Source organism: Salmo trutta, unplaced genomic scaffold (genome assembly GCF_901001165.1).
Source record: "Salmo trutta unplaced genomic scaffold, fSalTru1.1, whole genome shotgun sequence".
NCBI lineage: Eukaryota > Metazoa > Chordata > Actinopteri > Salmoniformes > Salmonidae > Salmo > Salmo trutta.
Window position 1 is genome coordinate 2,131,754 of NW_021822962.1, and position 12,945 is coordinate 2,144,698.

General features: G+C 43.7%; 2 protein-coding genes and 1 long non-coding RNA gene across 3 annotated transcripts in view; 2 read left to right on the forward strand and 1 right to left on the reverse strand.

Annotated features, from left to right (window-relative positions):
- LOC115187662 (E3 ubiquitin-protein ligase MYLIP-A) overlaps positions 1 to 2,258 on the reverse strand; it is a 34,823-nt gene extending 32,565 nt beyond the window's left edge. The window contains exons 1-2 of the mRNA XM_029746633.1: positions 1,991 to 2,258; positions 1,550 to 1,740 (exon numbers count right to left, since the gene is read on the reverse strand). Coding sequence (XP_029602493.1) covers positions 1,550 to 1,740; positions 1,991 to 2,077 — 278 coding nt within the window. The 5' untranslated portion in view covers positions 2,078 to 2,258. The remainder of the gene's footprint in view (positions 1 to 1,549; positions 1,741 to 1,990) is intronic.
- Positions 2,259 to 2,543: 285 nt separating this feature from the next.
- Positions 2,544 to 12,945, forward strand: part of LOC115187673 (dysbindin-A-like) — a 30,481-nt gene continuing 20,079 nt past the window's right edge. The window contains exons 1-6 of the mRNA XM_029746663.1: positions 2,544 to 2,842; positions 3,438 to 3,491; positions 3,913 to 3,960; positions 4,174 to 4,234; positions 4,713 to 4,845; positions 8,668 to 8,800. Of these exons, the coding sequence (XP_029602523.1) occupies positions 2,787 to 2,842; positions 3,438 to 3,491; positions 3,913 to 3,960; positions 4,174 to 4,234; positions 4,713 to 4,845; positions 8,668 to 8,800 (485 nt within the window). The 5' untranslated portion in view covers positions 2,544 to 2,786. The remainder of the gene's footprint in view (positions 2,843 to 3,437; positions 3,492 to 3,912; positions 3,961 to 4,173; positions 4,235 to 4,712; positions 4,846 to 8,667; positions 8,801 to 12,945) is intronic.
- LOC115187693 (uncharacterized) lies at positions 10,989 to 12,793 on the forward strand. Its single transcript, XR_003876117.1, has 2 exons — positions 10,989 to 11,220; positions 12,714 to 12,793. It is a non-coding gene; the product is annotated as an uncharacterized LOC115187693 (long non-coding RNA).

Here is a 12,945-nt window from a genome sequence, read left to right on the forward strand (position 1 = left end):
TAGTTTCTCTAGAGATATATCAGATCCAGACTGAACTGTGCGATGTGGTAGGGAGTTGTAGTTTCTCTAGAGATATATCAGATCCAGACTGAACTGTGCGATGTGGTAGGGAGTTATAGTTTCTCTAGAGATATATCAGATCCAGACTGAACTGTGCGATGTGGTAGGGAGTTGTAGTTTCTCTAGAGATATATCAGATCCAGACTGAACTGTGCGATGTGGTAGGGAGTTGTAGTTTCTCTAGAGATATATCAGATCCAGACTGAACTGTGCGATGTGGTAGGGAGTTGTAGTTTCCAACAGGCCAATATTCTACATAGTTTAGCGCATCAAAATGTGGTAATTAGCTACAATGACTATAATCCATTGAGCATCTACTTGTCCAGTATGTGTGTTTTTTGTGTGTTTTTTTTTTACACCTGCTACAGAAGAGGCAAAAGAATGCGTTGTCTTGAGGGGATATAGAGAGCAGCTGTTGCAGTATGCCTTACTTACTTTGAAGAACTACTGAAATAGTAATTTTGTTAGAAAGCATAGGGAGGAGCTCTGTAGAGATGAGACGATGACTTGGAATTAAATAATAAAGTAATCAAATAAAACAAATGTAATAAACACAACTGAAATATTTGATTAAAGTAAAGTAACATGAATAAGTGATGGTTAATAAGTGATCAGCAGTAATGGGCAGTCACTAGCATCATGGGACTTTAATTCATTGTTTTATTCTGTGTTACAGCATTCATCCCAAATCATCCAAACCGTGATTACATGTATTTTTTTAAACAGGCCTCAAAAAACAATAAGCACTCAGCACAGTGGAGTGTGCAAAGTGCACATTTGGGGATAAGGGTAGAAAATTCAAAAGACACTCGCACATCTGAGCCATCTTATTTGCAGGTGCATGGTAACAGCTGAACAAGATGAAGGAAAAAGGAAACCGCACACTGCTCTTGATAGTATCACTGATATTTAATAAGCTTACGTATCCGCCTCACGGCCTTCGTCTGAGCTTTTGTGAATCTTTTTAAGGGTAGAGAAATTGGGACACGACCCTACTGCACCCATAGGAACGTAGTGCACTATAAAGAGAATAGGGTGCCATTTGGGATTCACCCAGAGTCATGTTATACACTGTTACAACGCCCATAGAGCACATTGACATGTCGGTTAGGGATAGAACCTGCTGGACACACTGGCATGCACGGTAACTAACTCGCTGCTGACGAGTCACCAGACACTGTTTGCATACGGGAGGTCAAACTTCCCCCTGATGGAGAGAGAAGCCAGTAGGTCACATTATCTATTGATCCTAAATGAGGACTATGGGCTGAAAGATTACAGGTTGACTGAAATAGCAGGGTTTTAATGATTGATAGGGTGGGTTTTAACTCAATTGTATCTGATCCATTCTGTTCTGTCACTACATTTGTTAATCTTATTGCATTTAAAAAGAAAATACATTACATCTAATGTTTGCAGTACCATTAGCTACAATAGGCAGAGTGCTTTACTCCAAATAGGCCCCCTACAAGGTGTACAATAAACATACCTTGTCTGTTCTTGCAGGGTCAGATGGGGTTCCACAAAGAACTTGACTCTGAGCTTCAGTCTGCAGGGAGCCAGGTTATCCATCTGTTGTGAGATCCTGTTCCTCAGATTCAACCACAAACTCTCCCCTTTGCTTCCACAGAACTGAAGCCCAAAGTAATCCACCTCTATTATTCCCAGTTTCCGACAGACCTGTGAGTCAAAACAATAGAACAAACCACTTCACTAAAGAAGTCAATGCCCCATCAAGACTGGTAGTTAAATACAACGTTCCATGTACTACGCTGTTGTTACATTGTTACAAGTGTGCAAGTTACATTTTTATTCAAGTTCTCCAAATATTTACAGAATTCAAAATGATTAAAACTGCATTAATTTGCAACCCCAACACACAGACACTAACAACATGGATAAATTTGAATGATAATAACTGTAACGGTACCTTGTGTAAACAGTCCTCTCCATTAGCCTTCTGATCAACATCCACCTCCATCACCACCGAGTCCGGTCGCGTTATATGGCAAAGCATTTTTGTTCCTCTGTATGTTTGCAATAGTTGTCCTATAATAGTTCAATCTATCGATGCACTTACACCTCACAATAAACCCAAACATTCAAACTTTACAGGCCATGGACCGATCAGGCCGTGTCCAAAAATACAACGGTGGGGTTTTATAGTCTCGGAGGGTGAAGCACCGTCCCCTTCATTCAACAAACTTCTCAACAACCAATCAGGTCAAACACACAGACGTAAACACGGTTTGTGTCGCCACCTACCGGGTTGTTCATTCTAACCATGTTACCTTTCATTCATACAAAACCGTTTTTAGAAGCTATGCTACACACACAAATATTCATGTAAACTCACAATAATTTTATCCTCAAAATATTGTGAAATTAGTTTTTGTAACATTTTGCTGTACCTAATGAATGGCTTCCTGTGTTCTATGTGGAAGAATGTGGCGTGCGCATAGCTGCGCAACCCTGATTCACCTCAACAACCCTGATTCAGCGCAACAACCCTGATTCACCTCAACAACCCCACTGCGTCTGGAAAACAGCTGAGCAAAGACCAAACAACAGCCATCTATCAGACTTTAGCTACTTATAGAAGTATACAGTCTGAACATTGACCCGTAGCTTGACATGGCACTTGAGGAATATTCACAAAGAAGCTAACTAATACAGTTAATGCGACGACAAAACAACGTATTTGCAGCTTGGAAGAAACCAGGAAGATGTTTGAGAATTTCAAAGAGAGGTTGCAGACGGTGCAGCAAGATTTCACAACGGGGTTTGTATTAAAGCTACTTTTATAGCTAATGCTTCATTCATGGCCCTATGTCTTGTGACCCTGCCTGTTCTGACATTGCTGTATTAGCAATTTAAAAAACCATTACGTTAATTAGCTAGCTAGTTTCTCCCTCTTTGCCAGCATGGCTGAAAGGCTATCTAGCTGGATATAACCGTGTGGGACGAAACCATCGAACAAGTTTTTCGTAGCTAGGTAATACTAAACACAAAACACTGTCAACACACTACCAGGCTGGCAGTAAATGAACACCATTCATTTAGATGCTGCCAAAGCTTATTGATACAGTTAGCTAACTACAGCTAGCTAAGTTGATTACATTCAGCTGCCCATCATGTGATGGAAGTGAGCGAGACAGGACATTCTGGACTGGAACCTGATGCCGGAAGCAGAAAACGTCTCTATTCCCTATATAGTGCACTACTTTGGGTTCTGATATAAATTAGTGCACTATATAGGGAATAGGGTGCCATTTAGGAAACAGTGTCTACCCATCCAATTAATATTTGCATTGCTGTGACAGCTGACCCATATACATCTTGTTTTACCTGCTCACATCTTTATAATTTCCCTTCAGGATAAAGACTCTGAGTGATAAATCAAAAGAGGCCAAAGTAAAGCAGAAACAGAGGTAAGGCAGGCATGTATCCATGGTGTCTCAGAGTTGGAGTGATAAATAAATATAAACTTTATTTTATTTTAACGTAACTGAGTGATGATCTAATATCAGGTTGACCTTTAAGATCATAATGAATAAAGACTATATGGACAGAGAGGACCTGATCTTAGATCAGCACTTTAAGGCGCTTTATGAATACGACCCAGGAGTACCAGTCAAATCATCAGACGCTTTATGAATACGGCCCAGGAGTACCAGTCAAATCATCAGACGCTTTATGAATACGGCCCAGGAGTACCAGTCAAATCATCAGACGCTTTATGAATACGGCCCAGGAGTACCAGTCAAATCATCCATTTACATCCACTTTCATTCTCTTATATCCTCTTCATAGTCTATTTCCCTTAATGACTCATTTCCTGTCTCTCAACAGACATGAACATCTGACACAGTTTTCTGCTGGAGTAGAACTGCTCAGTCGGTAGGTGTTGCTCTCATTGGATACGTCCAAATGAGAGCATTGGGCACTACTTTGACCAGGCCCCACAGGGTCTAAATTAGTGCACAATATAGTGTGCCATTTTTGATGCAGACATTGAAACACTCAGTGGTCTGAATACATGTACAGTAGCATAATGTCAAGGGAAGAAAACACAAGGCCTTATTTGTTTCATTAGTTTCTTGTGTTTCGAAGGTACGAAGACACCTGGGTGACTCTCCACAGAAAAGCTAAAGATTGTGCGAAAGCTGGAGAGGTTTGTATGAACTGTAGCTCAATGTATTAATTAGACTTGCATTGAATTACGCATCAAGAATAATAATACATAGGAACATCTCACATTCTCTCTCTCATCTTCTCTCTCTCGTCTGTCTTGGCTCTCTCTCGTCTTCTCTCTCTCATCTGTCTTTCTCTCTCGTCTTCTCTCTCTTGTCTATCTTTCTCTCGTCTGTCTTTCTCTCTCTCGTCTTCTCTTTTCTCTCGTCTTCTCTTTTCTCTCTCTCGTCTTCTCTTTTCTCTCTCTCGTCTTCTCTTTTCTCTCTCTCGTCTTCTCTTTTCTCTCGTCTTCTCTTTTCTCTCGTCTTCTCTTTTCTCTCTCTCGTCTTCTCTTTTCTCTCTCTCGTCTTCTCTTTTCTCTCTCTCGTCTTCTCTTTTCTCTCGTCTTCTCTTTTCTCTCGTCTTCTCTTTTCTCTCTCGTCTTCTCTTTTCTCTCTCTGTATGTCTCTATCTCTCAGACAGTGGATGGAGAGGTGGTGATGCTGTCTGCACACTGGGAGAAGAGAAGGGCAGCAGTGGTGGAACTACAAGAACAACTACAGCAGATCCCAGGCTTCCTCACAGACCTGGAGACATGCACCAATCGCATCGGTGAGTGTGCACCATCACTATGTCTTGAGTTTAGATTCTTCACTCTTCTGCTCAAGTGTGTACTTGCACACTCTATCTCGCATGGATTTTACAATGGTGGAAACTCTCCAGACAATGCTTACACCAAGTGCACACTTGGGGGGTAAAAGGGTGGAATGACAGGACGTAGCCTACGTATCATAGACTGCACCAGGAAACCATTAGGACCAGTCAACAGTGGATCATATTATAGTTGAGAGAAATGTCACAATTCCCTGAATTACTGAATGTCAATGCCACTCTTTATTTTTTTTACATTTGGCCTTTTGTTGCCATTGTGTAGAGTAGGTTGAGGTCAGAGGTGTTTATGACGGGCTGAGCTGTGTTTACCTTGAGAGAGCGGTGATACTGTAGGGCACCAGCTGGCATGGCCTGCCTGTTACCTGTGGAGCTTCAGCTGGCAGTGGGGTACTAACAGCTACTAGTGCCAACATGGTGAAGGAGGGGTGGGTAGGCAACAACAGAGACAACGGGAAAAGATGAAGCCTTTTTTACACATGGCTAGTTTGAAACACAACACGTTTATAGTCTCAGGAGACGGATCTGACATCAAATCTGACTTCAGAATCAGATTCCCAAGCCACCTCCGTAGGTAGCTCGAACTTCTTCCACGTCATATACCATACAGCACGGAGTAGTCTTTGATACAGTCTGTAGTATTCCATGCATCGGCCTATACTAGTATGTATCGGTCTTCTCTAAATAGTTTCTAGTTTTGTACATTGTTCATGGAATTGGAACCCTCCTCCCCTGCCCTGTCTTGAATAGTCAGTAGTGACGGAGACTCCTCCCCTGCCCTGAATAGTCAGTAGTGACGGAGACTCCTCCCCTCCCCTGCCCTGAATAGTCAGTAGTGACGGAGACTCCTCCCCTGCCCTGTCTTGAATAGTCAGTAGTGACGGAGACTCCTCCCCTGCCCTGTCTTGAATAGTCAGTAGTGACGGAGACTCCTCCCCTGCCCTGAATAGTCAGTAGTGACGGAGACTCCTCCCCTGCCCTGAATAGTCAGTAGTGGCGGAGACTCCTCCCCTGCCCTGTCTTGAATAGTCAGTAGTGACGGAGACTCCTCCCCTGCCCTGTCTTGAATAGTCAGTAGTGACGGAGACTCCTCCCCTGCCCTGTCTTGAATAGTCAGTAGTGACGGAGACTCCTCCCCTGCCCTGTCTTGAATAGTCAGGAGGGACGGAGACTCCTCCCCTGCCCTGTCTTGAATAGTCAGTAGTGACGGAGACTCCTCCCCTGCCCTGAATAGTCAGTAGTGACGGAGACTCCTCCCCTGCCCTGTCTTGAATAGTCAGGAGGGACGGAGACTCCTCCCCTGCCCTGTCTTGAATAGTCAGTAGTGGCGGAGACTCCTCCCCTGCCCTGAATAGTCAGTAGTGACGGAGACTCCTCCCCTGCCCTGTCTTGAATAGTCAGTAGTGACGGAGACTCCTCCCCTGCCCTGAATAGTCAGTAGTGACGGAGACTCCTCCCCTGCCCTGAATAGTCAGTAGTGACGGAGATCCATCAGGATAATAATCTGTCTCTGTTGTAGTGGACCCTGTGATTGGTCACTGACCATAGGGTGTGTTGTCCTAATGCCATTGATTTCCTGCTGATTCACCAGATGTCTCCAAGCCTGAGCCCAAAACTGCCAAGCCCAAAATCTGGACATTAGAGTACACAACCCTTAGATTTGTAGTTTAGTTTAACTCACTGTTCATCGCTGGTTGTGCTGTAATCCGTGTTAGATAGTAGTTGGACTGTTTAGAACTCTGAGGACTTTCATTCCATCATTCTAGAATGGGTGTCTCCTGTCTCAGCCAATGAGTTGCACATGATGTGAATTCTAGCGAGCACATGGGAAATTCCAGTATGAACAAACTGAGACGTGTGTTCTAGGAAGGTGAAAGAAGTTGAACAGAATTCAGTGGATCTTTAACTTTATTTGGAATATTTACATTTGTAAGATTTGTTCCTGCCCTGTATAGAGTTCCAGATAATGCCTCAAATATGGCACGTTTCCTTTTTAGTTGTCTTTGACTTTGGACAGTGATAGTGGTTGGGCTCCCGAGTGGCGCAGCGGTCTAAGGTGAGGTGAGGTGAGGGTTTGGCCGGGGTAGGCCGTCATTGTAAATAAGAATTTGTTAACTGACTAACTTAGTTAAATAAAAATGTTATAAATAAATAAATAGTGCTCTAAGTACAAACAGTTTCCCTATATGACCACCAGATGCCAGTGTTCACTTGTGTTTTAGTAGTGTAGTGAATAATAGTTCCTTCCTTTTGTGTTTTATTGGAATTATTCACATGATAATATTATACAGACTCTGGCAACAGTCTCCCAGCAGCAGTTATACAGACTCTGGCAACAGTCTCCCAGCAGCAGTTATACAGACTCTGGCAACAGTCTCCCAGCAGCAGTTATACAGACTCTGGCAACAGTCTCCCAGCAGCAGTTATACAGACTCTGGCAACAGTCTCCCAGCAGCAGTTATACAGACTCTGGCAACAGTCTCCCAGCAGCAGTTATACAGACTCTGGCAACAGTCTCCCAGCAGCGGCTATACAGACTCTGGCAACAGTCTCCCAGCAGCAGATGGACAGACTCTGGCAACAGTCTTCCAGCAGCAGATGGACAGACTCTGGCAACAGTCTTCCAGCAGCAGTTATACAGACTCTGGCAACAGTCTCCCAGCAGCGGTTATACAGACTCTGGCAACAGTCTCCCAGCAGCAGTTATACAGACTCTGGCAACAGTCTCCCAGCAGCAGTTATACAGACTCTGGCAACAGTCTCCCAGCAGCAGTTATACAGACTCTGGCAACAGTCTCCCAGCAGCAGTTATACAGACTCTGGCAACAGTCTCCCAGCAGCAGTTATACAGACTCTGGCAACAGTCTCCCAGCAGCAGTTATACAGACTCTGGCAACAGTCTCCCAGCAGCAGTTATACAGACTCTGGCAACAGTCTCCCAGCAGCAGATGGACAGACTCTGGCAACAGTCTCCCAGCAGCAGATGGACAGACTCTGGCAACAGTCTCCCAGCAGCAGATGGACAGACTCTGGCAACAGTCTCCCAGCAGCAGATGGACAGACTCTGGCAACAGTCTCCCAGCAGCAGATGGACAGACTCTGGCAACAGTCTCCCAGCAGCAGATGGACAGACTCTGGCAACAGTCTCCCAGCAGCAGATGGACAGACTCTGGCAACAGTCTCCCAGCAGCAGATGGACAGACTCTGGCAACAGTCTCCCAGCAGCAGATGGACAGACTCTGGCAACAGTCTCCCAGCAGCGGTTATACAGACTCTGGCAACAGGTTCCCAGCAGCGGTTATACAGACTCTGGCAACAGTCTCCCAGCAGCGGTTATACAGACTCTGGCAACAGTCTCCCAGCAGCGGTTATACAGACTCTGGCAACAGTCTCCCAGCAGCGGTTATACAGACTCTGGCAACAGTCTCCCAGCAGCAGATGGACAGACTGGCAACAGTCTCCCAGCAGCAGATGGACAGACTGGCAACAGTCTCCCAGCAGCAGATGGACAGACTGGCAACAGTCTCCCAGCTGCAGATGGACAGACACAACAATGAGATAAAGCTTCACAGCACAATGATGTTGTCATGACAATAGTTCCATCAGGTAGCCTAGCAGTAAAAAGCGTTGGCCCATTAACTGAAAGGTTGCTGGTTTCAATCTGCCGATGTGCCCTTGAGCAAGGCACTTAACCCTAATAGCTGCTGTTGGTCACTCTGGGTGACTAAAATAACTAATGTGACATGTTCCCTCTGCCACATACAGCCCACCTGGAGGCGGACTTTGAGGAGCTGGAGAGCCGGCTGATGTACCTGGACAACCTGTGTGGTCAGTGTGAGCAGCAGCGCTTCAGACACTTCCAGGTCCTGCAGCTGGAGAACTACAAGAAGAAAAAGAGGTATGTTTTCCGTTCTCATTGACCTCAGGATTTTACAACATAATAACATTGTGGTAATTCGTCCTGGCTGATACTCCACTTAATTAGACAACCATCCGCCAACTTTATATCCCTGAATTATTGTCTGATATAAAAACAGGTTCACCACTTGATGCACCACTGTGCTGCGTCCAGATGGATGTTTCAGTATTATAGCATCATATCATACCGCCCCAGGCAAAACAACACTATCTATCAGATGATGTTTTATGGTGGATATCTCTATTTAGTTCAACAGCAACATTCTTCTGTAGAAAAGCCTTTACAACAATCTTCCAGCAGCATTGTCCTCTTATCTGTAATGTTGGATTATTTTCCTGTACGCCTTGAGGTTCTCATTACGGTGTGATGCTGCCTGACGGTTTAGCTATATGCACAAAGCTGCTTCTTCAATTCCACTGTTGTTGTGCTGTCAAAAACTGCCAGGTCTATTTGATCACATGTCCACTAGACGAGAGTCATCATTTTAAGTGCCCAGTGCAGGTCTTCATTTGTAAATGCTGGAACAAAAAGTGAGCATTAGCGTGGGCTGACCTGGGGAGTTCTGGGGTAGCAGAAAAATTCACCTTTATAATAAAGCATTGCATGCACATCACCGCATTTGTGTATTGGCATAGAGCAGTAGAGTAAAGACACTTACAGACGTTGCACACATGGGGACCATTTTTAGTAGCCCAGGGTCCGGGGAAAATGTTGGCCTTTTATAAACACATTACATGAAATTCTACGTCTTTTTACATGACTGGAGACTTTGACAGAATCTTGTTTTTATACAGCACAAATGATGGAAACGGCAGGCTACTATGACACTGACAAACGGAGAATCAGAGATCAATAAAAACCACCTTGTCTTGAATCCATCACTAGCCCAGGCCTCGGTGTGTGGAGACAGGTTGAAGGTTACAATAGGAGGAGAAAATTATAGTCCTTTTTTTATGGAACCTTTTATTTAACTAGGCAAGTCAGTTAAGAACAAAATTCTTATTTACAATGACGGTCTACACCGGCCAAACCTGGACGACGCTGGACCAATTGTGCGCCGCCCTATGGGACTCCCAATCACGACCGAATGTGATACAGCCTGAATTCGAACCAGGGACTGTAGTGACGCCGCTTGCACTGAGATGTAGTGCCTTAGACCGCTGCGTCACTCGGGAGCCCAGTTTCACTGAATCACTCACTGATGAGCAGCTCACTCTCTGGTGATTGACGACGCGCTCGTGCCAAAAGCTTCTCTCTCTTTTTGTAAAACAATATTTGGAAGTTGATCTAATATGTTGGTAGCCTACAGACTGTTTTCAGCAGGAGCCATTTGCTTTCCAAACTGTGTTTTCCCGCGATTGTATTTGAAATATTGCGAAAGGCCTGTTTTGTCTGGGTGCTGTGTTTTCACTGCCAGGTTTGCCGTGCGTTCCTGACTGTAGGCTACAATCCACAGCTATTGGTCCTCTGTGTCTAAATTCTATGCTTTGTCCTGGTGTAGTATTCTGAATTATTACATTTAACATTACATTACATTTTCTGAACAGACAGCAGTAATTCTATAACTTTGGCAAATGTATTTCCATGAATCAGAGGTGCTGCAGTTCGTTCAGAACCCTTCGCGTGGATATGATCTATAAGGAAATACATGATGAAGTGCAACGCTGGAGAGATGAGTTGCAGGCTCATGTCGAGTAGAGAGAGCGACAACTAGAAGGAGATTCACTTTCAATGATTTATGTGAGACATAATGAAGCGCTTCTCACACCGCCGCCGCCACGTGTTGGTCTCAAACGGGTTACAATGTTGCACAAACCATAAACCCGGACCGGCCCAACCCAAATCAACTCTTTACAATCTACTTTTATACATTACGTTTTTTGTGGGGGCAGGAGAATGAACTGAGGCAACTCGAATGAACTTTGATCGGCTTTTATTAGAATGTTTACATTGCAAAATGATTTGTCATGCCTGGAGAGGTACCGGATCCGGCCAAATAGGTTCCGGAACAAAACAGTCGAAAACGAGGAGGTGCCGGATCCTGATCCGCCTCAAATTAAGCACTGGCCCAATGTCATCTGTTGAAAGGAAACCAACATGCCTGTTATTCATGTCGGACCATGGCATTATAGTGCTTATAGTCATCCAGGTTTGGCCGGGGTAGGCCGTCACGGTAAATAAGAATTTGTTCTTAACTGACTTGCCTAGTTAAAGGTTATATCAACTAAAAAAAGATTTGTTTTTAGTTGTACTTTGCCATTAAACAGGCTCCTATAGCCCTGGCTGTTAAGTGATGTGTAAACCCAGGCAGCTGAAAGACTTTGTTTCTGGCCTTGATTCACAGATGGAAGGTTATTGTTAATCTGAGGGTATAGACTAGAGAGAGGAGCTGATGGGAGGTTATTGTTAACCTCTTACATCTAGACGTTCTGCTAGCGGAACACCACTCCAATATCCAATGATTGGGCGTGGCGTGAAATACAAACTCCTCGAAAATCCGAAAACTTCCATTTTTCAAACATATGACTATTTTACACCATTTTAAAGACAAGACTCTCCTTTATCTAAACAAACTGTCCGATTTCAAAAAGGCTTTACAACGAAAGCAAAACATTAGATTATGTCAGCAGAGTACCCAGCCAGAAATAATCAGATACCCATTTTTTCAAGCTAGCATATAATGTCACAAAAACCAAAATCACAGCTAAATGCAGCACTAACCTTTGATGATCTTCATCAGATGACACTCCTAGGACATTATGTTATACAATACATACATGTTTTGTTCAATCAAGTACATATTTATATCAAAAACCAGCTTTTCACATTAGCATGTGACGTTCAGAACTAGCATTCCCACCGAACACTTCCGGTGAATTTACTAAATTACTCACGATAAACGTTCACAAAAAACATAATTATTTTAAGAATTATACATACAGAACTCCTTTATGCAATCGCGGTGTCCGATTTTAAAATAGCTTTTCGGTGAAAGCACATTTTGCAATATTCTGAGTAGATAGCTCGCCATCACGGGCTAGCTAATTTGACACCCACCAAGTTTGGTACTCACCGAACTCAGATTTACTATAAGAAAAATTGGATTACCTTTGCTGTTCTTCGTCAGAATGCACTCCCAGGACTTCTACTTCAATAACAAATGTTGGTTTGGTTCCAAATAATCCATAGTTATATCCAAATAGCGGCGTTTTGTTTGTGCGTTCAAGACACTATCCGAAGGGTGACGCGCAGAGGCGTATTGTGACAAAAAATGTCAAAATATTCCATTACCGTACTTCGAAGCATGTCAAACGCTGTTTAAAATCAATTTTTATGCGATTTTTCTCGTAAAATAGCGATAATATTCCGACCGGGAAACCCTGTTTTCGTTCAAAGACTCAGTTGAAAATGGTGTCGTCTCGTGCATGCGCGCACCCATCTCATTGTTCTCAGATCGACCACTTACCAAATGCGCTACTGTTTTTCAGCCAGAGACTGCAAAGTTATCATTCAACGTTCTGGCGCCTTCTGAGAGCCTATGGGAGCCTTAGAAAATGTCACGTTACAGCAGAGATCCTTTGTTTTGGATAGAGATGACAAAGAAGGCCAAGAAATGGTCAGACAGGGTACTTCCTGTACAGAATCTTCTCAGGTTTTGGCCTGCCATTTGAGTTCTGTTATACTCACAGACACCATTCAAACAGTTTTAGAAACTTTGGAGTGTTTTTCTATCCAAAGCTACTAATTATATGCATGTTCTAGTTTCTGGGCAGGAGTAATAATCAGATTAAATCGGGTACGTTTTTTATCCGGCCGTGAAAATACTGCCCCCTATCCATAACAAGTTAATCTGAGGGTTTAGACTAGAGAGAGAGAGAGGAGTTGATGGGAGGTTATTGTTAATCTGAGGGTATAGACTAGAGAGAGGAGCTGATGGGAGGTTATTGTTAATCTGAGGGTATAGACTAGAGAGAGAGAGGAGCTGATGGGAGGTTATTGTTAATCTGAGGGTATAGACTAGCGAGAGGAGCTGATGGGAGGTTATTGTTAATCTGAGGGTTTAGACTAGAGAGAGGAGCTGATGGGAAGTTATTGTTAATCTGAGGGTTTAGACTAGAGAGAGG